General features: G+C 42.6%; 1 protein-coding gene across 2 annotated transcripts; it reads right to left on the bottom strand.

Annotated features, from left to right (window-relative positions):
• Positions 1–3724: 3724 nt before the first annotated feature.
• Positions 3725–25597, bottom strand: PRICKLE1 (prickle planar cell polarity protein 1). Of its 2 annotated transcripts, none has more exons than XM_045553995.1 (8): positions 25224–25597; positions 15704–15898; positions 13983–14096; positions 13178–13315; positions 12351–12554; positions 10604–10790; positions 8795–9658; positions 3725–6043 (listed from the first exon to the last, which is right to left on the bottom strand). In XM_045553995.1, the coding sequence occupies exons 2-8, from the start codon at positions 15833–15835 to the stop codon at positions 5187–5189; spliced, it is 2496 nt and encodes an 831-aa protein (XP_045409951.1). In that variant the 5' UTR covers positions 15836–15898; positions 25224–25597; the 3' UTR covers positions 3725–5186. The 2 variants fall into 2 exon arrangements, with proteins under 2 accessions (XP_045409951.1, XP_045409952.1); XM_045553996.1 differs by lacking the exon at positions 25224–25597 and adding an exon at positions 24672–24962.
• Positions 25598–26321: the final 724 nt, after the last annotated feature.

The following is a 26321-nucleotide window of genomic DNA, read 5'->3' as shown; positions in this document are numbered from 1 at the left end:
CAAGCTGGTCTTGAACTCCTGGGCTCAAGAGATCCTCCTGCCTCAGCCACAAAGTGCTGGGATTACAGGTGTGAGCACTGTACCTGGCCTGCCTTGGAGCTGGTTTAGAAGACAAGATTGAGGTTCATAAGGAGTAGCTGTTGGGGTGAGCAGCATGTAGGCTTACAGCTCCCACAGCCTCAGCACAGCCCCAGGACTCAGAATCTCTGTGGCTTCTGCACCAGGACTTGTGATGGAATTTGAGAACACCACGTAAGTGGAGTGAACCTGGTAATTCAACTCTCCTAGGAATCAAGATTAAATAAACATAGTACCTTTTCAGTTTTGCTTACAACATGTTCAGAGATTGCCAATAGCAGCCCTCTGAGATCTAGGGGAAAAAAATCTTTTCCTCTTGGTAATTGGGGAGAAATAACATGAAGGGATGAAAATATCTTGCCCTCCACATATTCTAGATGGTCTCTAAACAGTCTACTTAATGGAGATAAAGTCAATTTGAAGCCATACACATTGATAGGGAGACAACCAACCCCAAATTTCCTTTTGATTATTTAATTAAACCTCTTGCCCATTTAGAATCCCAAGCTTTATTAAAAAACACCAACACCCTTTAAAGTTCCCAGCTCCCATTGGTCTTTGGAGGAGGGAATCCTTGCCAGACAAATGTGTTGGCAAATGAAAGAGAAAAGGGAAACAACACTTTATGCTGAGTGGGAAGACTCTTCTGTTAACTGACCTAATAAATTCAGTTTAGTCTCTACAGAATGCTGAAGCTGGAAGGAAACCTCTGAGATGTTTTAGCAGTCTCATTTTACAGAAGTGGAAATTGGGTCAGAGCACTTAACCTGCTTGATAATGAGAGAAGTGAGTCTCCTAACCCAGATCTCCTGAATCCTGGAGTCCAGTGTGCTCTGCACCATGCTGCAAGATCAACTCTGTGGTGGGTTTATATCAGACTAGTAATGTCTTTTCCAACATCAGTTGCTTGGTTCAGTTATCTAAAAATGTTAAAACATTATTAGCATTTAAGATGCATATTCTTAATGGTACTGTTAACATTGGAATCAAATGATTGCAGAGAGTGGGTTGTAAGTTACTTCTAAAGTCAGCATAACAGCACCTTGGGCACATAAAGCAGTAGAGATGTGAAATTTCATTTGCAAAAGAAAAGTTGAGGCTAAAGTTGATGCCTAAAATGGGAATACTTGACCAGCTAGGTGGGTCTGTTCAAACAGAATAAATTGGCTTTAATCCTGTGACTAAGTCTGTATATACACCCAATGTCTTACTTTCCTCCATATTCCCTTCCCAAACCATTTTGAAAGTTACCCATAACACATTAACTGCCATGTGAGTTGTATTTAACTCATGCTAGTTTTGAGCCCAGGGCCTCCTGAAGCATGTGTAACTCACATGTCTCTTCATCTTGGGAGCCAGGAGAACTATTTTTCAAGTTGCATATAACTCACACACAGAAAACAATAAAAAGTAAATTTTTCATTAAATTAGAAAAGATCATTTTGTTTTCAAAGCTTTTATTCTATTTTTATAGTAAAACAACGTGGCTCCAAGGCAAAAAATTTTTTTTTCTAGTGTGGCAGTCAATGTGTTAAACTTTATTCCCCCAGTAAAGTTGATGATTCTATGACCTTGGTAAAACGTGAGCTTGGAGGTGCAACATTCAGTTCTTCCTGCTCACTTCTCCTTGGCCCAGTTTACCTGGAAACTTTTCTAATATATTTGAGAGTTTACAGAAAACCCATGTGACTACAGGAAAATATACCTTCTGTTTTTAGACCATTCCAGTGAATGACTAGAGAATCTAACCAGGCAATTAACAATTTTCTCATTTGACTAATTAAAATGGATTTTATCATAATTGTATTACTAGCATTGAATTGATAATGAGGCTTTTAGTGGAACTGTTTTACCCCAATAATTGTTCCTCTTTGTGCATCCAAAAAAGGTCACTTCTATTTCTATAAACAGTAATTAGTTGTGCATCCCCTAGATAGCTCTAAGAGATAGGGGAATCAGCTTCAGACTTTTGAATCTATATAACCCAGGAGTTGAAGACTGGCTGACGGCTGGCTCATTTTATTCAACAGTGTTTCAGAAATGTTTGAATTAGTTGCTAGCATTTAAAAGCTGGGCAATTTCAACAATAGTTCAGATTCCTGTCCTCTCTTGAAAAATCCAGTGGTCTAGCAACACTGGTTCTTTCCATGGCAGTAGTTGAGAGTCTGTTAGAAAAGAGCAGCTCAAGAAGCCAAAGTGTGCCCATGTTGTGTTTGTAATAATTGTTCTAAAGTCTTCCAGGCGCTCCTGAAATAGGTCCACACCAACATCCAGCATGATTTAAAGCTCAGGGTCCCATCTCCCGAAGACCAAGCTGGGCAGGAACGCATGCCATATGTGCAGATCCAGCCGTCCTAGGTACCCATTTCAGTTTTACAATCCTTTTTATAAGGCCATGACTTGGATCTAAAGTGAGAGGGTTAAACAGCAAATGGTATCTTTCTCTTCTGGTACTTTTGATAACCCAGGAACTAGAAGGGGTGCTAGAGAGCAGCAAGTGTATATACAAAATGAATCATTTTCTTTGAATGACAGCTGAGAGGAGTTTCTGTCAACTTTTTGCCAGTGTCCTTCCATGGGTCTTCTGCCAAATGTTCTACAGTGACTGCTCTCAAGTGAGGAAAATGAAACCGTTAAGGTTCTGCTTCACCCATGTTGAGATTAGATGCAGTGTTCTAACATTTGATGTATAAGCAACGTATTGCAAGTCTTTTCTAAAAGGATGCCCACTGTTTGCAGCATAGGTTCTGAGCATTTCTTCAAAATCAAGATACCTGCTTATATATTGAGATGTTGTGATGGAACAAGCACTCATATATTATGTAAATATCAATCAGGAAAAATTTCTGAGCGGAAAATTGGCAATATCCAAAGTTTTAAATATATAACCTTTGTCCCACTAATTATACTGCTCCCAATTCATGTGCACGTGTGGCAGTGTAGGATAAGGTATGTATGAGGAAATTCAAATCAATCATTAAGGGACTGGCTAAATAGATAAAGTGGGATATGAAGCAGTCATTGGAAGAATGAGGTAGACCTATATGCACTGGTGGAGTGTCTACATGTAAAATAAGTCACAGTGTGCACAGTTCGCTACCAATTTTAAAAGAGACATTTGTATGAGTGTGCTTTGAACATCTGATACGCTACAACTGGTTACTTCTGGGAGGAGGAACTGGGAGATGCTTCACTGTCTTTTGTCCTGGGTGAATTTCTTTACCCATATGCATGCACTTCCTTTTCATTGCTGATATGTTCTTCAAATGCACCAGACCAGGGAATGAAGACACAGTTACTGAGGGAAGAGCTCGCCCACCATTAGTGCTCTTCTAAAGGGAGTCTGCCTCACCCAGGTACAAAGCCTTGCCCTGTCCAGGGATGGGCTTGGGAGGCTTCAGCCCATTCACTGATGTACCTATGGGATTCATGTCTGTCCTCCCCAAGGCCTCCAGGAGGTACGGAAAAATATGCCTCTGGTGCCTGAAGTCCCATTTCCCACCTACTAGTGGGGGCGTTGGGCACGCAGGAGTCAAGTGGCAGTCTCTACCCTCTCAGAAGGACTGCAAAATAAGTCATGCCTGACACAGAGGTGCAAAATGGAAGTTATTTGGATGTTTGAAAAGATTTGTATTCAGAAAGGTAGTTTGTTGTTTATTAAGCATTTATTAAATACCTCTCTAAAGGTCCCAGAAGCCACTAGGACCTTTAGTTACGACTGAGAAGCATATGCAAGAATGGCACATATCAGAATATCTGCTCAACAGTTTAAATCCAACATAATTTCCCCTTGAATTAGAACCTCCTAGTAATGTGAAGTACGCAGTGGCACAGCGTCCTCTCACTTAAAGATTTTAAAAGAAAAACATAACCAGAAGACCCAGTTTTCAAAATTGCTGTTAAAAGCCAACAGATTAGCTGGAAGGGAGGGATGAAAAGGAATAACCTCTCTTTAAACAATAAATCTACAAAGTCCTCTGCCACAAAAAGCACATCCTTGTAGTTCTGGTCTCTTCCCATGAGATAATCATCACCTTTGCTAAGAATGAGAAAGGCACCCCTTCCCCCAGAGGGGGGGAAAAAAAAGCCATTCACCCAAACAGCTTCTACTTGTTTTTACCATATATTCCAGGGGTATGTATGGGGTTTTTTGTTTGTTTTTACATTTGTACAGGTTACATTGCTTGACCCATAAATAACACTCGTAAGATTAATAGGGCCATAGTTTTAAAGAGTATTTACATAGCCCCACCATGCATACAGAGCCTTTTTAATATTGAAAAATCAAAAAAATTGAACTTTCCATCACTATGCAATATAAATTTGACCGTCTAAACTTATAAACCCTGACTAAAATACAAGCAATCATTTCATTCATAAATGCTGTTTCTGGTTCCCTAACAACTCTAGCACTGCAGTGTAACAAACGTCTTACAATTCAGAGATATAAAAATATCAGCTTTAAAATCTGAACTGTACAGTATATACATTAATATTTGCACCGTTAAATTAGGAATACACTTAAGTCTATGAAATACTACATTATAAATAGCAATATCTTTTTTTCAATGTGTAGCTGGAGTTAATACGATGTTTAACTGGCTAAGGAGGGTTGAAAGGAGACCAGTTGGCCTTGCACACTAAGGGGTACAGTGTTAGCTAGGTCACCGTGAAGATGTGCACACCTCACACCAAGACAGACCGATCAGGACCTGAGCCAACCTGACTTAAATAAATGACAAACACTATTGCTTTACGAAGGCAGCTGGAGTTCTCCATCTTGTAAAATCAACACCCCCATCCAATCACCTTGAGACAGTATCTTGAGCATTCCCTTGAGGACTGGAGACCAAAGCAGCTACATAAAACTGTAATGCACCCGACAGGCACAAGCTGTTATGTCCACCTGTACCATCCGAGGAGGGTCAACTGGAGAAATCACACCTTTCAAATGTTCATCCGGCACTGTAAACAGCAGTTGGGTTCTCATTTACATGGGCAAAGAAAGCACTTTAAACTATTTTAGCAACTTTCCTATGGAAGAAAAAAGATATGCTTCAGATGGTTAATGGCTAAGTTTTAAACAAATGATCTCCGTAGCTACTTGGTTAAGAAATAATACAGTTTTTGCCCTTGTGTCCCTTTTTCTTCTTGGATTTAGTTGTCCTCTGACCAAATGGAGGGGCAGAGAGTGCAGAAGTTGGACTAGAAAGATCATCTGTATAGTAGGCGTATCTCTGTGGCCGGGGTTGAGGGATTGGTTGTCCAAGAAAATATCCTTCTTCTTCTGAGTCGGAAGAGGAGGAGGAGGAAGAACACCAGGAATCATCATCCTCACCATAGAGCCCCAGATACCGATTCATGCCCAGGTTCTGCAGTGCGTAGTCGGAAGTGGCGTGGGCATACTGTCCATAGAGATCAGCATTTTGGATGTATCCTTGGATCTCCCGGGCACTTTTATTCTGTATAAATTTCTCATAGTTGTCGGGGGTGTAAAGTCGCAGTCTGTCTTTGGGAGAGTATTTTCTTTCTGTAACTAGATTCAGGGCATTGTCAGAGCGGGACTTTCTACTTCTCCTGCGGCGATGGTGATGAGACCTGGACCCCCTCTCTTCAAAATGGTAGACCCGTCTCCGAGTCCTTTCACTCATTGGAGGCTGCCGGATTTCGATGTCGTAGTTCCCATTGTCAATGACATCATCTGAAAACTTGACCTGCTGTGGTCTGGACTGAGACTTGGACCTTCTGAGCACTGGCAGATGTACTGGTTTCTCTTCGGGCATGATTTTTTCTGGACACAACTCTGAACTCAGACTCTTTAAGGACTCTGCACTCCTGTGCAGCATGGAAGAGTTCAAAGTTCCCATGTTGCTCATTTTCTCACAATCTTCTGCCTCCATCTCCTCAAAGTTTTGCAGAGAATATAATGATGGCCTCGGCTTGCTTTCTCCATCCACTGAAGCTCCTAGAAGAGAAGCCATAACAAGATATGCTTCTCAATAATCCTAATATTCTGACAATTATTACAAACAAGCTACTGAAAGGAAACATTTCAAACAAAATTTCCAATTTCAATATTTGCTTAAAACCTCCTGGAGAAAACCAACATGTATATATACCAATTGAGAAGAGGTATAAATTTTGTTAATTGATAACAAGGGGCACAGCTTTTCTTACGAGCCCACCTACTTTGGAGTCAGAGATTAGTTACAGCACATGGCATGAGCAGCAAAAATTTAACAGCTCTTCATGGAAGCCTCTTCATTAGTTTATTAACATAAGATGTAGAAGTTTCTGCTTCTCAATCCATTAAAGCCAAATTGCTTTATTTGAACATCTCTCAAATCAATCCCTTTTTTGGCATCCACATGGCCACCATCATGGGCATGTTTTTTTGTTGTTGTTTTTTGAGCGTGGGGTCATATTCTGTCACACAGGCTGGAGTGCAGTGGTGTGATCATAGCTGACTGCAGTCTCGAACTTAACTCCTATGTTCAAGGGATCCTCCTGCCTCAGCCTCCCCAGTAGACAGGTACATGCCACCGTGCCTAGCTAGAGATGGCATCTGGCTATACTGCCCAGGCTGGTCTCGAAGTCCTGGCCTCAATCGATCCTTCTGCCTCAGCCTCCCAAAGTGCTGAGATTTTGGGTGTGAGCCACCACTCCGTACCCATCTTCCTCATCTTTTACTGAGGCTGTGGTTTGCTGACCACTATCTAACAGCTTGCTTATGTATAAAGTTTTATTGCAACACAGCCATACCTATGTGTTTACTTATTGTCTGTGGTTACTTTCTACAATGGCAGAGCTGAATAGTTGCTGCAGAGACTGTATGGCCTAAAAAGTGCTATCTAGCCCTTTACAGAAGAGGTTTGCCCATCCCCTGACCTAGATCTTCATCCAGTCTTCTCTGCCTTCAAGATTAATTTTCTATTAAAACTTTTCTCAAAGCTGATATTGATCTCCTTTGTTATAACAGGGCCCAGGTAAATTAGAGACATAAATATAGCCCAAACAGACTGTGACAACAGGGAGTGGTGTAACTTCCTACTTTTTAAAGGGAGCCTGTTTTTCAGCCCATTACTGTCAAAAAATGTCAGCCGTATTGATACTTAAATTTATAAAATTATGTCTATTTTTGATATTAAAAACACCTAGGCACAGGGCCTGGCAGACAGGAGGTGCTTACTTAGTCTCACCCCCTGTTCTTCCTCAACTCCCCTTATCTTGGACAAGTGTGCAGAAGCCAGGAGGGTAGCTCTGTCTTATCCTTGTCACTGCCGTGCCTGGCACAGGTCATTCCTGTCCGTGGCAGCTGCTAAAGCCATTCCTATCCATGCTACAGAAACATAACCTTTATGAAAGGACTGGACGCCACTAGTTTGACTATGAAACTAGCCATGCAACAGCAACATTCTGTATCCACAGACTTGTCACAGTGTGAGTTTCATAATGTGCTGGGTTCTAGGCCCAATCATTTGGCCTCTTGGTAATTCAAGTTTTCTTATTTGTAAAATGCAATAATATCCACTCTATACAGCTGAGGGTCATTTTAAGGATAAAGTATGGATAACCTAATGAATGTGCTTTGAAAACATTAAAAGTGATATTTTGTAATCTGAGTAAAAAATGTTCAACTATTCTTGAGCTATTTATTGCCACAGGGCAATTTAAGAAAACTTAAGGCCGGGCCTGGTGGCTCCCGCCTGTAATCCTAGCACGCTGGGAGGCCGAGGGGGGAGGATTGCTCGAGGTCAGGAGTTTGAGACCAGCCTGAGCGAGAGTGAGACCCTGTCTCTACTAAAAATAGAAAGAAATGATCTGCACAGCTAAAAGTATATATAAAAAAAATTAGCCGGGCATGGTGGCACATGCCTGTAATCCCAGCTACTTGGGAGGCTGAGGTAGGAGGATTGCTTGAGCCCAGGAGTTTGAGGTCGCTGTGAGCTAGGCTGACACCATGGCACTCTAGCCCAGGCAACAGAGGGAGACTCTGTCTCAAAAAAAAAAAAAAAGAAAGAAAGAAAAAACTTAATATGTTATGAACCTATAAAGTGTACAGGCCAATTTTAATATCTTAAAATTCATATAGCACAATCCAAACAGTACAATATCTTTTGGCCACAATCCATTTGCAGACTCTTTTCCAACTAAATCAATTTTTTCCTCTTTAAAACAGGGATAATATGTATCTTAAAACATTGTACTGAAAATACATTTTATACACATGTACTCACCTGTATGTATACATGTTTGTTTTGCTATAGCATTTGGCATTTAAATGACATGGCTTCATTCCCTTAGTCCACAGCTTTATTTTTTAATTTTTTTTTAGAGACAGGGTCTTGCTCTGTCACCCAGGCTGGAGTGCAGTGGTGTGATCATAGCTCACAGCAGCCTCGAACTTCTGGGCTCAATGGATTCTCAACCTCCAGAATAGCTGGGATCACAGGTGCCTGCCACCATGCCCAGCTAATTTATTTTTTTGTAGAGATGGGGTTTTGCTATATTGCCCAAGCTGGTCTCAAATTCCTGGCCTCAAGCAATCCTCCCCGCCTTGACTTTCCAAAGTGATGGGTTTATAGGCGTGAGCCACGGTGCCTGGTGGTCCACAGTTTTAATTAATATAAACCCTACTGGTGCTGAATTGTAATTTTTTGAATAAATTTTTCAGTGGCTCCTTTTTCAAATACCCCATAATCCCTAAATTACATACCTGTGATATTAGACAAAGCCAAAGAATCCATAGAATCCCGAACACTTTGCTCTGGTTTCAAGTCTGACAAACACTCCAGGGAATCTTCATACCACTGTGTCTGATCATGGTTATATCCCGAAGCCCCATGGTCCAGATCCAATTCCTGGAGCCTTCTGCTGCTTGCAGGGCCTGGGTGGCTGCCATAAGCAGAATCACCCAGTCCATCCTGCGACTGTGCCCAATACATATCAGATTGGTATTTTTTGCTTGCAAGGCTCTGGTTATTTTGCTTTAGTTCGGTCTTATTTTTAACCATGTTATCAGATATCCAATGCTCATTGGCTCGGATATCCATCTCACTGGGCTGCTGCTGAAAGAGGCTTTTATCACCAAACTTGAGGAGGAGCTGTGTCATATAATCTTCATGCTCGGCCCATTCTTCAGGGTCTTCTGGGGTTTCGTGCTCTACTCGGCCTTTCCAAAATTCTTCATTGACAAAACCTGCTCCTTGCCTGGTGAGACTCAGATCATCCAATTTTCGAGAAAGGGTGTCATCAGCATTGCCTGAAAGGCCAGGAAACTTGTAGTTCAGAGCAGGGGACAAGAGGAGAGACTGTCTACACTGATCCGCTGAACGACTGCTTTTGCCCATTCGGACGCTCCTTCGGGAGTCTCTGGATCGAGCTGACTGAAATGCAGAGTCAGAAGAGTCGGAGGCATGGACATCTTCACCGAGGCTGCATGTTTTTGAGCAATAAATCTGACCTTGTTTGGGAAGGAATGGGCATCCCAACAAAGAGGCTTTACACTGGGCACAAGAAAAGCATGCCTCCGTGGCATGCCAGTGCTGCCCGTCGTAGGTCATCTGCGCATGGTCAACACCTGTTTTGAAAAAGGACAGAATAACAGCTTATAGCTTAATGTCTGCAACGAAGGAAGAAATGGGGGAAAAAAAAATAAAGACCGTGGGCATGAGAGAACTCTCAAGGATGATGGAAATGTCTGTATCTTGATAGGGGTGTGGGTTATGCAGGTATGTTTAATCCTCATTATTCGTGGATTCTGTATTTGAATTTCTTACTCACTAAAATTTATAATGCCAAAGGCAGTACTTGCAGCACTTTCACTTTTGCAGATGTGCAGAGTGGTGAAAATTTGAATTGACCAACTTGTACGTTCCCAGCTGAGGTCAAAGCAGTGCTCTCTCTGCCTTTTGTTTCAGCTCTCAGACTGAAAACAAGTGTCCTATTCATAGTATGTTTAGTGCCATGTTTTTTGCATTTTTGTGCTTTTTGTAGGTGATTTTGCTGCTTAAAATGGCCCCCAAATGTAATGCCAAAGTGCAATCTAGTGTTCCTAAAGTAGGTTGTGATATACCTTATGGAGAAAATATATGTATTACATACACAAGCTCCTAATCTTGAGTTAGGATTTGGCCGTGACTTAATGTTAATACATCAACAATATATAGGCAATAAGGCGGCTTTAAACCAAAACACACATGAGACGAGGTTATGTATCAATGGGTTGATGAAAATGTTGTGACCAGCGGCTAACAGGAACCTAACCCTGTATGTCCCCTAGGAGCAACATTCAGTGTTCATGAATCCAGTATTCAGTGTTCACAGCAACTTTACAGAACACAACTACTGCAGATAACAAGAATAGACTATATATTCACTTGTTAAAACTTAACTGAAACATTTAAGATCTGTACATTTCACTGCATGCAAATCATACCTCAATTTAAAAAAATAAAGACGACTGGATAATCACAGCCTGACTAATGGCTCTGTGACAGGGCAGACAGGCGGGCCGGGGACTTACCAATGTGTTCCCCACAGGTTTCACAGTATTCTGCATAGAGAGACTCGAAACAGCCACAGCAGAACGGGCGACCATCCTTCATGATATACCTCTGTCCTCCTAGGACCGTTTCACACTCAAGGCAGCAGAAGTGTTTCATGTGCCAGTGGCGACCCTCAGCTTCTGTGCACTCATCAGCAAAAATTATCTTTAAAAAGAAATATGAAACCACAGAATGAAGGAAAATCATTGCAAACTACTTTAAAGGCCAAGTAACTGCATGTTTTCTGGGCAATGCACAGACACTGGCTCTTTAAAAATTCAGATAGCTACTATAGCCACGAACTTAAATCTAACTTGATTTAGCTATAAAACAAGAGCATAAATCGACAGTGTTGAAAAAGAGAAATGACACAAATGCGTGCTTAAACTTTAAAAAACCAAACAGACTTCTACATTGGAGGTAATTCATTTGGTCATATTTTTGCTCCCCAATAACACTTTGTTGGCATAATCTGCCAAAGAACATAATTTAGTGGGTTTTTTTTTTTTTTTTTTGAGACAGAGTCTCACTCTGTTGCCCGGGCTGGAGTGCCATGGCGTCACCCTAGCTCACAGCAACCTCAAACTCCTGGGCTCAAGCAATCCTTCTGCCTCAGCCTCCCGAGTAGTTGGGACTACAGGCATGCGCCACCATGCCCGGCTAATTTTTTCTATATATATATTTTTAGCTGTCCATATAGTTTCTTTCTATTTTTAGTAGAGACGGGGTCTCGCTCTTGCTCAGGCTGGTCTCGAACTCTTGAGCTCACACAATCCGCCCGCCTCGGCCTCCCAAGTGCTAGGATTACAGGTGTGAGCCACCGCGCCTGGCCAATTTAGTGTTTTAATAGAAAGAAAACTCAAAAATTTAGGTCTGTGGGGTCAACACAGTGATAGCTACACAGATGCTGAAATAGGGTGAATAGCACTTGTATAGATAATGCTTCCTTTGAGCTGATGGCCATCTCCAGATTAAGGACTTTTAAAATTTTTAATTTTTTTGGTTTCAAAATAATGTTCAAATAACAAATCATTGAAAAAACTTATAAGTAAATGTATAAAAGTAAAAACTAAAAGTTTACTGTCACAGACTGAGGGACGATACAACAAGTAAATGCAAGAGGTACCTTGGATTAGGTCTTGGAATTTAGTAGAAGAACTGGGAAAATCTAAATAAAATCTATAGTTTAATTGATGGTATCATACCAATGTTAGTTTTGGTACATATACCATGGTAATGTAAGATGTTAGCATCAGGGGAAGCTGGGAGAAGGATATTGAGGATCTCTCTATAATAGCACTGCAACTCCTTGTAAATCTAAAATTAATTTAAAATAAAAAGCTTTAGGAAAAAGTTTCCTTTCACACCACCATCCCTCTCCCCATCCCCCCAGGGCAACCACTATTAACTCAGTATTTGTCTTTGCACACTTTTCTGAGGATAAACAAATAAGTACATTATATTGGGTTTTTTCCCCTTTATTTAACAAAAATAAGATCATCTGGTACATACTCTTCTGCAACTTGTTTTTTTCTCACCAACCCATCACAGATATCTGCTGCCCTCTCTTTATTAGCTACATATTATTCCGTTGTATGAATGTAAAACTATGCTTGCAGAAAAAAATCCAGGAGGTATTTATATTTTGCTTAGATGTGGACAGTGGAACATTGGCTTACTCCAAGCTTATTTTTCCCCAGTGTGCAGGAATGAATTTTTTTTTACCTCGTCACATGCCGAGCACCGTGGTTTGAGCAGTTCCGCGTGGTGCCTGCCACAGTGAATTTTTCCATCCTGATAAAAATAGATGAGGTCGACCAGCAGCTCGTTGCACGTGAAGCAGACAAAACAGGATGGGTGCCAGCACACGCCAGGGCCGGCACGGGAGGCGAACACCGCAACTTCACCTCCGTTTATCTTCAGCCCGCACTGTGGACAAACGAGTTTGCATGGGAAAGGGTCCTTTCTTGATGATGGGGTTCTCAGCCTTTCCTACTTTATGATAAACCCCAAATTTAATCGGGAAAGCTTTTATTTTTATCTCCTCTGATTAAACAGTCCCTTAATACTGTATTGCTGGTGACTCGCCACCGTAATGCACATGCCTCAGATATACTATGACACTGGCCTGCTTCAGCCTGCTTCTAAGGACAGTGTAATCACATTCACAGGAAGAGTGGTTTTCCTCAGCCAGCCTCCTGCTGGATACATTTCCTACTCTGAGAAATGCTGGTAAGGATCTGAATGTCTTCATGTTTCTGCATCTTTTGAATATGAGGTGCATCCTGGCACCTTCCACCAATGCCAAGATCCCACGAAAGGCAGGATTTCACCCGGAGTTTGCACAGAGGAAGACGGACTCCTGCTGCCATACACGGCAGGGTGGCCAGTTATGGATATGAATTGCTGTTTAATGGAAAGCTAGGCTGTCTTTCTTTCTCTTATTTGTTGGAGGCTTTCAGGGCTCACACCTGTGCTATCCCTGTCACCTGTCCTTCCTCCCCACTCCCCCTACATCACACCCACAAACTCCGCATCCCAGACAGGGCTACCTGCTCACACACGGCGTGCATTACTGCTCTGGACAAAAGTTTAATTGTTCCTCTTCCAAGTGCTTCTTTCTTCCGTTGAGCACTGAACACTTGCAATTCTTTTTTCTCCTCTTCACTCAAAGACTGGCAATATCGCACCTTCACAGAAAGGACAACAGAAGTACTACACTCGAGTGCACAATATTCCTCACCAACTTTTTACTTCCAGAGTTAAGAGTTTCAGGAAACAAAACAGCAAGTTTAGCTAGCTGGCCTCATGTATCCCCAGTTTTAAAATGGCACCATACCTAAATCTTGCAGCCTCTCTAAAAAAAGGGAAATGCAGTTTGAAGAAATAGCCTTATTCTAATTTTATTTTTTTAACATGAAATGTTTAATGTAAACCATTATCAGCAGAGACATTTAAAACAAGTAAGCCATTAACCTTTCTACAAAAGGTTTAAACTTGTTAATGGCCACTTTCACCCTCCACTCTAGAGGCACTCAACTCCACTCCAGGCCTCAACCACCATAAAGTACTCGCTCTGGATGCAGGGGCAGGGAAATCTCAGGAATCTATGGGCTGCTGGAAATAGGTGGGTGGCTGCAAACACTATAAAAACCAACTTGTGTTAAGTTTATTGCACTGACACCCTTTTCTCTCTTCTTCTGAAGAATGGAAAGCTGTATTCTCTGGCCAAATTTTAACTGAAGAAAAGCAAAAGACAGCCTTAGCCAGTGAGGAGCTGGGGTTTATGAGAGGCATCTCCATGCTTATCCTCTATTTTTTCCTTTTTCTAATTAAGCCTTCTTCCTAATATTTTACCTCATTATCATGTGGTGGCAACTGGTACAAAAGCTGTTTAATCCGATGTTTCTCTCCAGGGCTGTTAACATAAGGAACCTTGTCCTCTGGTAAGCAAGCAAAATAGAGCTGGATCTGCAGAAGACAGAGGATGGCATCAACACACAGAGCATCTTAGCTTACTCGATCTTTAATAGTTACCTTTCCCTAGGTACCAGCTTTGGCCTCTTGTAGCTAATGAGAAGACCAGCTGAGCCAACTCGCAGAACTGCAGCACCTTCAGACAACTAGCATCCCGCTGCTAAACTGCTCTTCAGGAATGTAATTTGCAGTGACAATTAGGGGCATCATAAATTATGCACCATAAAATATGCACATTTAATGCTGCTGTTCTTCAGCCAATCTTCCGAGGGTCAGCCAAGAGATCAGAGTCTTGCAAATGACCACACGGGCCTGGTGACACCGTCCAAAAACCAGCTGCTACACAAATACATTCATTTTCTCTCTGAATTTTACACATTACAAAGACACAAGTTGTCTCGTTAAACTTTATAAGTTCTCCCTTATCAGTTTCTCTCAAACATCAGCTTTGCTTCCCTGGGTACAATTTTCAAAATACCTGGAGCCAGTTTCCCCAAGGAAAATGGAGAGGAGTCATATTGAGCTGTGTTTTATTCACCTGGTAAGGAGAACTTAATTTTTGTTTGTTTCTATGTTGTATTTAAAGGAATATTCCTTAGTGAGCACTGCAAAGGATAATGCAGTGCTAAGAAGGAATGAAAGTGATTCAAGAAAAAAAGACAGGTATTAGGAATTTGGGGCCTACTTCAATAGCTTAGTAAATTACAAACCCTACCCGCCCTAAGATGTAAGAAGGGGTTCTACCTAATAAGTAGTTTGTCAAAATATTGCTTTCCTAGCTCTGGACCGGCACTCCATCCTCTCTCTATTGTATCAAATCTAGAAGCTTTTTACAGTTAGAAACGCTTACTGAATACCAGCTGTAGGTGCGCTAGGTACAGTGCTAGGCTGTGATGAATAAAGGTACGCTGTTCTCAAAGGAGTCCCTACCCTACAGGAGACAGAACCATAACTCAGAAGCAACCATGACCCAGCAGTCATCTTTTATTTCAAATGAAGCCTTTGCTGTTATAATATCTTCAACAAGTTCATCATTATAAGGATATTGGGAAAATAAAAATAGGCACATAGAATGTTCTCATCTTCCTTAAAATAACAATATAAACAAAACACAAAATTAACTCTTTTTTTCCAGTCCCCACGGTGTGGGGACAGACTCTTTTACATACAAACTTATCAAAGCAATAACACTTCAAATGCTTTCAGAGTTCTGTATCTCTCTTTCAAAGCAAAAGCGTTGCTGAGAACTGGAATGGAAACTTTCCTCTCATTACCCTTCTGTTGTCAATGAAGTTTTTACAAAGGTAATTCCTCTCACTCTCTCAAGGGGGACTCATCAGAAATCCACACAGGCAGTGCACAGGTAGTACTCTGGGTTTCATTCATTAGAGCAAAAATGGCATCATTATGGGGCTTCTGCATCCATGAGGACTAAGAGATTGGAAATGTTTGTCGAGAAACTAAATGTGACCTTGCAGAGCAAATATTCAAAGCCATACAAAGAGAAGTGAGGACTGAGGAGGGTGGTGAGCCAGCATCGCAGCAATGTTTTACATATATAAAAAACACAAACAGAAAATGTAGGACGATGGGGTTCCCACCTGCTCCGGCCTGAGACCTGGGGGCACCCAGGCGTACTCCTCCAAGGCACAGCCGGAGTCATCGTCTGACGTGGAACTTCTCTGACACCCAAAGGCCAGTTTGCTCATTTTGGGCTCCATCTCCAAAGGCATAATAATAAAGCTGGAAGCCTCGTTTCTCAGTCACAGGGCATCAAACAATGTCTGCTGTGGGCACTGTAAAAAAAAAAAAAAACAAAGAAATTAAAAACTTGAATGCATTTCTCTTACCCCCAAGAGCGTTTACTGAATGCTGTTTACACATAGCTGGGCCCAGAGAAAGTAATCAAATTACCAGTGTCACAACACCCCCCTCGCCCCCCAGGCCACTGAAACCTAAAATCTAGGGCGATACAATTCAGAAATAGACCGGCTCAGTAGTTCAGAAAATGCCACCAAAGCTAGTTTATTTCTAGTCACCTTTAAAAGGTGCCTCTCTACACACAATTCATTAGAAAAGTCCTCAAGAAAGTTGCTTTGTTGACTTTCTAACTTGCCCACAAATGAAATTCCTGTGAAGTCCTACGAGTTGTAGAAAGAAGTGTTAGGGAGTGGGCCACCTGCCTTGCTCACTACTGGGCGCCATGAAAAATGGCTCGGGTCCTCCTATTTCCCAAGCAATTTTTCCAACTGAGGCAGTGCTCCCTGCTGAGAGTGGGCCCACCGAGCCAAACTGCTTCGGTTTCAGGTTTCTAATCATGCTTTGTAAGACAGTAAACTTAGTTTACACAGTGAATAGAAATAACACAGTTAAATCCTTATATAGCACATTAAATCCTCCAGCCCTTACTGAGGGCTCAAGTCAGCCAGACATTCATCAATAATTTCCTTCAACAAACCGTAACTGAACACAGCACTAGGTTCAAATAAAATCCAGCCTGGTGGCTACTGAGTTTAATTGTGTTATAAACCAGCATTCACTGAACGTTATGCAGCACCTACTACGTGTGAAATGCAAAGCGAGATGTAAATAAATCCTTCTCTGAACGAAAAGCCTCCCCAAGTGAAGGACCACAAAGGTGTCAGACAACATTCCTTGCCCTGCAACCCCGGCACTTTGTTATCACCATCTATGTTCTTTGTTAAGTGTCTTCTGGTTCTTAAAAATCATCCATTATCAAGAAATTAAGGGGGGGCGGGGAAGATAACAGAACTTTCAGGAACAGATGGAGTTTTTTCTGCCTCTTTCCCCCAAAAAATGATGTAAAGAAAGAAAATTGGAATTATCCTATCCCAATCATTTTTGAGAAAACAAGGCTTGGGGAAGTTAAGTGACTTGCCCAAGGTAATACAGCTAAAAGCCAGAGTCTAGTCACACACTGATGTGTCAGACTTCCAAAAATTCTTCTGCCTTAATAAATGTTCTTCCATCGCAGGAAGGATGTACCAAAAAAAAAAAAAAAAAGCTTATTTGCATAAACAAGTGAGAAAGGCAGTGAAAACCTAAACACTTTCAGCCTGAAAACCAATTATTTTTCAGCAACTATTTCAATGCAACTCTCAATCCTTACAGTGTTAGAAAATGTTACCTATTAAAACTTAATGGTTTTCCTTTTCAAAATCAAAGGACATTGAAAAAATTAAAGTTGTATCAGCTCGAAAATGAAGGCCAAGCACTCCATGGCTGCAGTCTTTACTAGCAGTAGGAGCAGTGCCACACAGTAGATATTATTCCAACTAATAAATTTAACTTTCCTTCACCCTGAACACAAAGTAAAGATGACCTCATTTCCTGCACTACCATTGGGAGGTTATGACCTTTTAAACAAATCGTCATTTCACACAGGTGCGATTCATTCACGTCTTAGGAAAGGCCTTCTGAACAGGCGCATTCCTCTTACTCCTCACTAAAAAAGGATGTGTTAATGAAAGTCAGAAAATTTCCTGGATCCAGTCTTTCCCTTTTGTTTTGAAGAAGCAACTCCCACATGTCAAAGGAAGAGAACGAGAGGTTAAGAATTTAATTAGTAACTCAAAAACCCCCACCAGGAGAACGGCTGCCTTCAATGCAATTCTACCTGAATCATGAAATAGGAACATTTGTCCCTGGCCAAATCTGTCTGAGGAGGGAGACACTAAGGTATCCGCTCTGCAGACTTACAGAGAATGTAAATATTATTTAATTAATAGAACCTAAAAATTAAATGTCGTTGTATTATCAAACAAAACACCACAAATTAAGACAAAGCATGGATTTTCCAAGTTCGCACAAAGACAGATTGCCAAAGATATGGATTACTTTTACAGTGTACTCCTTTGATTAACCTTTGTGGAAAATGTACAGTAAATCAACGTTAGCACTGAACGCCACCATCCCTCCTCCCCATCACCTGGAAGTGCTGGCCACATTTCAAACCTTCAGCTCTCATAGTGTTCATTCCGGCTTTCCTACAACCTACACTGGGGACCCACTGTCATTCATGGAGGATGTAATGAGGGCAACTGAAGGAACGTGACAAAATCATTTTCATCACAGGCATGGCTTTCTGTTTCATTTGTCAGCAGACAGCTAACTAACTCCTTTGTGCCTAGCCTGGTACCATTAGTGCTATGGCATTTAATCACCACGTCCAGCAACCCAGCGTAGGTGGTACCTCACTTAACCGATAAGGCAACTGAGCCTCTGCGCCATTTGCCTCCGGGTCAGTTGTCCAAGGTCAATAAGTTAACAAGCAGTAGCCTCAGGACTATCTGTGATCATAAACCTACAACCCCCCACTGCCTTGTTGGGGTGGGAACTGAGTCTATTCCCTTTTCTTTGGGGGACCAGCCATGCTACTGCACTGCAGACACACAAAATGACACAACTGGATAGGAGACAGACACTTTACCCACAGAAGGGATTTTAGGGAGAATGTACAGTCAGAAAGGATTGCAAAAATTCACTGGCCTCATGAGCTGCTGGTTCAGAGTTTATTCATTGGAGAAAGCCTTTCTTTTTCCTTTATATCAGAGAATAATTACTTAAAAATGACAAAACACTCCTGGAGAACATTTAGGAGATTTTTTTTAAAAAAAAAAAGACAAAATAAATTCTGCTCGTTGGAGCGAGTAAAAAAAAGAAAAAAAGAAAAAATATTACATTTATTAGCAAGTTCTCAGAGCTGACCAAAAAAACACACGTTAAAGAAACAAGTTATATATCATGACTTCCACTTGGACCAGGCTGTGGTAAGAGTCATTACATCACCACTGGCTATTAATACTTTTTCTTTACCTGTTAACAGGAAAACTTGAATTTGGATTCTTTTTTTTTTTATGTTTTAAGATCTGCCTGCAGATTCTGAGAGTCTATTCTTAAGTCTATCGGTTGGGTGAAAGCAGTAGCTGAACATGGTTCTTGTGCTTATAAAACGTGACAATAAAAATTGTAAGTAAAAATGCAATCGCACAAATACCCCTTCCTTAGGCATTTGCATTACTATATGGTATTTACCTTGGCAGCCCAAAAGGGAGAGTAGAGGCTGGCCACTCCTTATGCAGAGTCATGACGGAGGGTCTTCCTGATGACATCTAAACATGGTTGTATTTGGTCTGTTAAAATACCATCTTTCAGGCCAAGCGTATGAGCATAGGTGAATAAGATTTCATAGAAAAATTCTATTGAAACTTCATTTTCAGGTGTTTTCTCTTTAAGGTTGATCACGTGAAATAGGGGCAGAAATCAGGTTTACAAAATAGGCTGAATTATAATGGAAATAGAACTATTATTCAAAGCTAGGGTTGTGATAGTAAGATTTTGTTATCATGCCTTTTTCCTTATATAGAATCACCCTTAGACGAACAGTGGCCCTGTCCTGTGCCCTGCACACTTTTTTGGTATATTTTTGTTTCGATGTAATTTTAAGCTTTAGAAAAGTTGCAAGAATAGTAAAAGGAACTCATATATCCTTTATCCAGATTCATCAATTGTTTACATTTTGCTCCATTTGCTCTATCGTCATCATCCTTTTCTCTCTCTCTCTCTCTCTCTCTCTCTCTCACACACACACACACACACACACACACACACGTTTGTTCTCTTTTGTGGGATCCATCTGACAGTGTGTATTTTTTTACATTCTCTTACCTAACCATAGTTAAACTTGGTATCCTTTTAAAAACACATTTATTTAAAAACAACATACAAGGCATTATGTTAGATGCTGGAGAAAAATAGAATAAAAAGTCAAAATAGTTCAAACCATCAGTATTCTGTGATTATTCTAAGGCAGGTTTATCGTCTTGGTCTTGAAATGCTGTAATAAGCTTAATAATAAATGAATGACAATTATGCATTAACCAATCCTGGACTAGGTTTGGAAATGAATCAGTTGGAGTCTCACTTCTCCAGTGTCTCTTTACAATTCTGAAGGTAAATAAGTCTCATAATGCAGAAGAAAAGAAAGTAAAATAGTTTTCAGGGATTGGTTTGTTCAGGTTCCAAACAGAGTCTGAGCATTAAGGAAATGCACAGAGGAAGCAAAACCTTTTTATAGCTAACACCATCAAAGATGGCACTAAGGTCAAGTACAGAGAACAAGTATTTGAGTTTAATTCAAGCAGGCCATGAGTTCTTTGCAGACACTATTTTGAAGACTAAAAGCCAACTATCAGAGTCAAGTAGAGGAATAAATGACAAACAGAAAGAAAGGGCACGGGTACAAGGGAGGTGAGAAAGAAGCCCAAGGTTGGGTAGAGGGAGCTGGCCAACCTTTTTCTTAGAAGGACTGTCATGGGGGCATTCCATGCAAACCATACAATAGACAATGAAACAGTTCCATTTCCTTCCTTTGTCCTTTCTCTCTCCCCCCTTCCTTTAACATAGTTAAATAACTACACCATTTAAAAAGACTCAAAGACAAACAGCTAGCAGATGTATGACTTCTCAATCATCATATACTTGTCAAGAGGACATCTGACCCAAGGGATAGGAGCAATACTTAGGGAATGGAATCTGGTACTCTCAGCATTCAGTAAACTCAGTGCTGAAGTCTTCGTACCTTTGACACCTCACAAAACATCCTGGGATCTGATTCTTTAAAAACAGCAACTACTTTCCTTCCAATGATGGTCTAAGGATGCAAAAGAGTTTTAAATCACAGGAGAATTATAAAAATACACAGTTACGACTGCAATATACCAATAATTGGCATTGTTGTACTTCCACTCTGACTAGACAAATTCTCTTCAAGTGACCAGTGATATACGGAATCAGAACAGCATGTTAGTAACAAATGAAGACTGAATGTTGATACTTGGATTTCATCATCTTTTTGAATTCAGGAAGGCTCTAGCCTCCTGAAGGGCAAACAATTTTTACCAAATTATTGGCCACCATTTACAGCTGCCTTGGAGGCATCTTCTAACCAGTCCCCACATAAAACCTCCAGCACTACACACATAGCACGCATATACACACAGCACATGTAATGGTCCATGTAATGGTCTACGGAACATGGCAGGGTCTTTCCAGTTGCCTTAGGTAGAGCAACAGTTATGAACACTTAATATATGCTTTGTTCCCCAAATTAGAGTCCAGTTTCATTCATCCAACACAGTGATGTAATGAGGGGTTCCTCACGAAATTTACTTCCTAGATTCATTCACTCAATTCATTGATTCATCCTTATATTTAAAGGTCATTACTGAATGATTCTGGAGAATATCAAAAAGAAGACAACTGACATTTATTCCATTAAAAGCCAGAACTTAAAAAAAAATGTAGTCACTTTGATAAGAATGTTTTCAAAGTCCACTATATATCTCCTTGCTTTCTTTAATGGTGGTATGTGTTCAAATTATATGTGATTTAGCCTTTGGCTGATTGTTTTCATTTGGAGCACAGTAGGACAAACACTGGCTTCAGGATTCAAGAAACAGAAGTTTTAACCCTGCCATCCAGCTGAGTGTGAGCCGAGAACCTAGTTTCTTAACTGGAATATGAGGGTGGTTTAGGGCTACCTCACATCTCATGGCACACCCCACTCATGTGCCTTTTCTGGTTTCCCCTTGCCTACAGAGTTAAGTCCAAAGTTTTCTGCCTGCCATATATAATTCTTGAAAGTATGATTCAGATACCATTGCTGGACTGGATGGCCCCTGACCTATACATTTACGGTAACTGGCAAACTTTTTGTAGGTTTTTTTCCTCCGTTCTCACGATGTTTTGATTCCTGCTACTTCTCTTGTTATCTTTCCTTTATGCCCACAACCAATAATCTCCAAACCTTTTTAAATTTGTTGCTTCCAATATTCTGTAAATTAGGCAACTACCCTTTGAAAATATTCATCTAAAAGCATATAGAATAATTACACCATAGATGAGGGTTTAAGCATTCCTCCTATAAGCACAGTAATCACTGGTAAAATAACATAGTATACAGTATGTGAAAGTGTTATTCAAACTAAAAAGCAGTTTTATTATTTTATTATGCTATTTTGATTATTTGGGATCATTTTATTTCCTACTGGGCTGTATACCACATCCAGGATAGCTAGGGATTATTATTTTGGTTGACCTTGACATATACATAAATGAGCCATTACTATTTAAAGAGCTTAATGAGTCAGCACAGCATATGAAGGTCCAGAGGCAGTGAAGAACGGACAGTTTTGCTAGAAGACAAGATTCTTTCAAAGAAGAGTAGATGGCAATGGTATCTGAATCATATTTTCAATAATTATACATGGCAGACAGAAGACTGGACTTAACACCATAGGCAATGGGAAACCACAAAAGGCACATGAGTGGAGTGTACCACAAGATACTTCTGGTCTTAAAGATGATTAATATGGTAGTGACTGATGTTCAGGGAAGACAAAAGGAGCCTGGGAGGGGCCAATTAGTTCCTATGAAAGCCTAAACTTGGTGGCTTGGGGAGGAAAGTAAAAGGAACTAATAGGAAAGGGGGAAACTGTCAAAGATAAAGTATCAGGTGATTGAAAGATGATGTACCAATATATATTATACTATCAGGCAACTCAGAAGGGAGTGAGAATTTGAGGGAATTCAGGAGAATGAGTTCAGTCAGATACATATTGAGGTTATAACCACATAACCTCAATGATTCCTATTATTCCTTCTATGATTCCTATTATTCAAAATTTTCTCAGACCAAGTCACCAAATCAAATCAAAATTGTGCAAATAGAAAGCAGAATAATTTTCAGTGTCTGCCAGTGAATATGAAGTCTAAGGTCATATTCCTAATTACAAATACTTTTCCCAATGAAATTCTTCTCTAGTTCCTATGTGAAGAGTACCATGGCATTGTAGAATCCTCCCTATGAAAAAGTATTTCTTGTGTGAACCTGCCCAGGGAAGTTAGAAATCCTTTGATCACCAAAAACCAGAACAGATACTGATTTGCGAAGTCAGTTGAGCGAACATTCCCTAGGTGTCCCCTGCTGCTCAGTGCCATCCTGTGGGCCACAAACTGTTTAACAACTTCTTTGTTAAACTGCTTGTTAACAAGGCCTTAGTGCATAGAAGATGCAGATCACAGGTTCCCCATTCAAAAGCTACTCTTAAGTCTGCCAGGCTAAATACGCAGGTGAATTTAACTACAGACTAATTCAGAGCACAGACACATGTAACACTTCCATTCTTTTCAAAAGAAAAAGATACAACCCTATGGATATACACATTTCCTAATTTATGATGTCCTTAACTTAAAACAAATGAAACCAGAGGTATCAAAACTATTACAATCAAGATCTGAATTTCATAGTAAAGAGACACTGAACTGCAATCTCATTAAGGTTTCCACACACCTAAAGAGCATTCAATGTGCCTGTTGTCTGCTAAAGATAAACTCATTGCCAGCTGAGCCCAATTCAATTTCACTTATTTGAAAAATAAGAGTATAATGAAGTTATCTATCAGAAGATATTGCTCATGAAACATTCCTTTACTAAAGGTACTTCGTACCAGCAATCAGTGGCATTAGGCCATATGCCCTTTGGCATTTTCCAGGTAAACCTCCATCCCAGTTGTACATTTTCAGACAGCTGAGTGGGCTACCGTGTACTACCCAATGGCCAAGAAACTATCCATTTTTCCAAGAGGAAACGTGGAACTCTTTCAAAACGTTCTGATTTCATGCACAAATACATTCCACGACAGTAAGACAGACTGTTTAACAAAAGGAGGAAACGTGATGACAAAGCAGGGTCCTTTGCCAGAGCGACAATGCCCACTGTGGCATGAGGTGCGCCACGCAGGGCACTGTTCTAATGAGGACATTATTTACCACAACGGGGGGGGGGGGGCGCAGATATTTTCTCCAAATCGTGTTCCCGTCAGTCTCCTATTGATTTTTTGAATTTCTATTTTCAACGGCGGCCCAAGGAAACGGCAGCCAGACTTGCCTCCAATGTACACACAGACTCAGGTTTCACCCGTCACCTGTTGGCTCCTGAACAACACTGCTCTTTGTGAAACTTACAGCGCTCATTTGAAACAAGTTTCCAGAGAAAACACTTCAAGAAAGTGTTTGAGAAGTCACAAGACTCGAGTTGTAAAAACAAATTCCGCACATAGCCTGGTTTATACGGACACAGAGTAACGTGAAAACCCGAGCTTTTGACAATACGGATAAAGGACAGCAGGAGGGAAAGAATGTCACCCTACTTCGGCACCGTCCAGCGCGCCCATTCTCGACAGGGCCGCGACTGAAGGCTGTCGGGGCTCCTCTGGGTCCCCCGGCGGCAGGAGGGACGCCCCGGGGCGGGCGCCAGCGCCCCCAGCGCCCGCAAGCGCTGCCACCGTGCGGCGGCGGCGGCTGGAGCCGCGAGGGGGCGCCCCAGGCCGCCGGCCGGCCCCGGTCCCGGCCCCTCGTCCGCCTCCCGGCTTGGGAGACCCGGCGGCGGGCAGCGAGCCCCTCCTCGGCGCCGCCGCGAAGCCCCCGGAGAGCAGTCCCCCTTGTCCCCGAGGACAGGAAAGCCGCCTTCAAGCTCCCCTTACCCACCTCCAGAAGAAAGCCTCGGTGCAGCGTCCCCTCCGGGGCAGAGCGCTAGCCCCGCGCTGGACGGCGGCACCGGGTGCCCGCGGGTCCCCGCGTCTTCCGAGAAGTTCCTGGCAGACGCGCAGCGACGCGCACGCCCGCAGCCCCCCAGGGTCCGCTGCCTGCCGCCGCCTGCTGCAAGCCCGGGACCCAGACGGCGGCTCCCCACCGGCGGTCGCCGAGCGCGGCCCGCAGTCCTCCCGCCGCGGAGCCCCTCGGCACACGCTCGGCGCCCACCGCTCTGCGGCTGGCGGGGCTGACGGCCCTGAGCGGGCGTGGGCCGGTTCCCGGAGGAAGAGAGGGCTGGGTGCCCTCCGGGTCACCCTCGCCCACCCATTTCCTGGCGAGACCCCAGCAGGGCGGGGGCCGAGGGGCGAGGCGGCGGGCGCGAGGCCCCCACTAAATCGCGGCGGGCCGCGCCCCCCGGGTCGCCCCCGCCCCCGCCCCGCCATGACGCACTTTCCCCCGGGCCGGTCCCCGTCGAGCCCCCTTTCGGCGCATCGCCGCGATTCTCACCCGCGGCAGCTCCCTAACTAGCTGTGGGGGGCCCGACACAAGGTCCTCCAACTCCGCGGAGACCCCCTGTCCCCGCCGGCGTGGCGACTCCGCTTCCCCGGGTTTGAGGCGCCTCGTCCAGGCCACCGCATTCCCCGCGCCCCTGCTCTGCGTCTCTCCAGGATCCTCCTCTGCGGAGAGAAAAACCCGTCTCTGCTCCGCGCCGGGAGCCCGCCTGGGGCCGGCGATCTTCAAAAGTAATCAGAGCTCGCAGTAAAAAAAAGTAACCATTTCGCTTCCTGTCGATCCCACCCTCCGCCGAGCGCGGCGGGCCGGCCGCCCGGCTCGCTGTCCCAGCCCGGCTCGGATCGCTGCTCGCGTCCGCTGGAGGCGCCTGCCCAGCCGGATCCCGCCGCCGCCCGCTTTCCAGGAACTGTCACCGCCGACCGTGCCCCTGGCAGGGCTCCGCAAGGTCCCGCGAGCACTGTTCCTCGAAAAGTTACCCACCCACTTGGCCAGCCTTGCGGATGGAGCACCTACCTCCGTCCGCGCGCTCCATTCGCAGGCGCCCGGCGAGTAAGGCCGCTAGGATGCAAATGCCCTAGGACGCTTATGTAAACTTCCCCCTCCAGCAGGTGCACGCGCGGGCCCCCAAACGCTGGGAGAATTTGAAAGGCCACCTCTTAAAGAAATCATCTCTACTCTGCCCATAACAATGATGTCAGCAAATGGCACATTTAACCGAGTTCTCACTTGGAAGGGCTCATTAACATATGAATTCTTCTCTTAGGACTTTCTTTGCATTTCGGAGTGATTCCTACAGCATAGAGCAGGCAATTTATTTTTATCAGCAAATAACAGCAAAAAAAAGGAGCCAGGTCACGCGATGTACTTAAGTACACTAGGAAGAGGGTTTTTTTTTTTTTTTTTTTTACAAATAGGTTAAGTGAATAGCATTATTCAAACACAAGAAAGTGCCCTATACTGAAGGCTAATCTTGTTTCTGAGCTATTTGTAGGTACACAGAAAGTGCAGCTTGGTTTCAGTTGTCTACAGAAAGGACCAAGACAAGCAAAAACAGGACCTCAAAACATGCCCAGAAAGAAATGATAGATTAAT

This window comes from Lemur catta, chromosome 6, assembly GCF_020740605.2.
Source record: "Lemur catta isolate mLemCat1 chromosome 6, mLemCat1.pri, whole genome shotgun sequence".
Taxonomy (NCBI): Eukaryota; Metazoa; Chordata; class Mammalia; order Primates; family Lemuridae; genus Lemur; species Lemur catta.
The sequence above is the reverse complement of the archived record's forward strand: the minus strand, read 5'-3'. Positions and strand labels throughout refer to the sequence as shown.

What these genes read in the sequence shown, in the direction of transcription:
- PRICKLE1 (XM_045553995.1), bottom strand. Translation starts at nt 15,835, where the DNA reads ATGCCTTTGGAGATGGAGCCCAAAATGAGCAAACTGGCCTTTGGGTGT. An exon ending in CAGGTCTCAGGCCGGAGCAG is followed by an intron (nt 14,097 to 15,703) that starts GTGGGAACCCCA and finishes TGTCTTCTGCAG; the next exon opens with ATCCAGCTCTATTTTGCTTG. An exon ending in GGCTTTGTCTAATATCACAG is followed by an intron (nt 6,044 to 8,794) that starts GTATGTAATTTA and finishes CTTCTCTTCTAG; the next exon opens with GAGCTTCAGTGGATGGAGAA.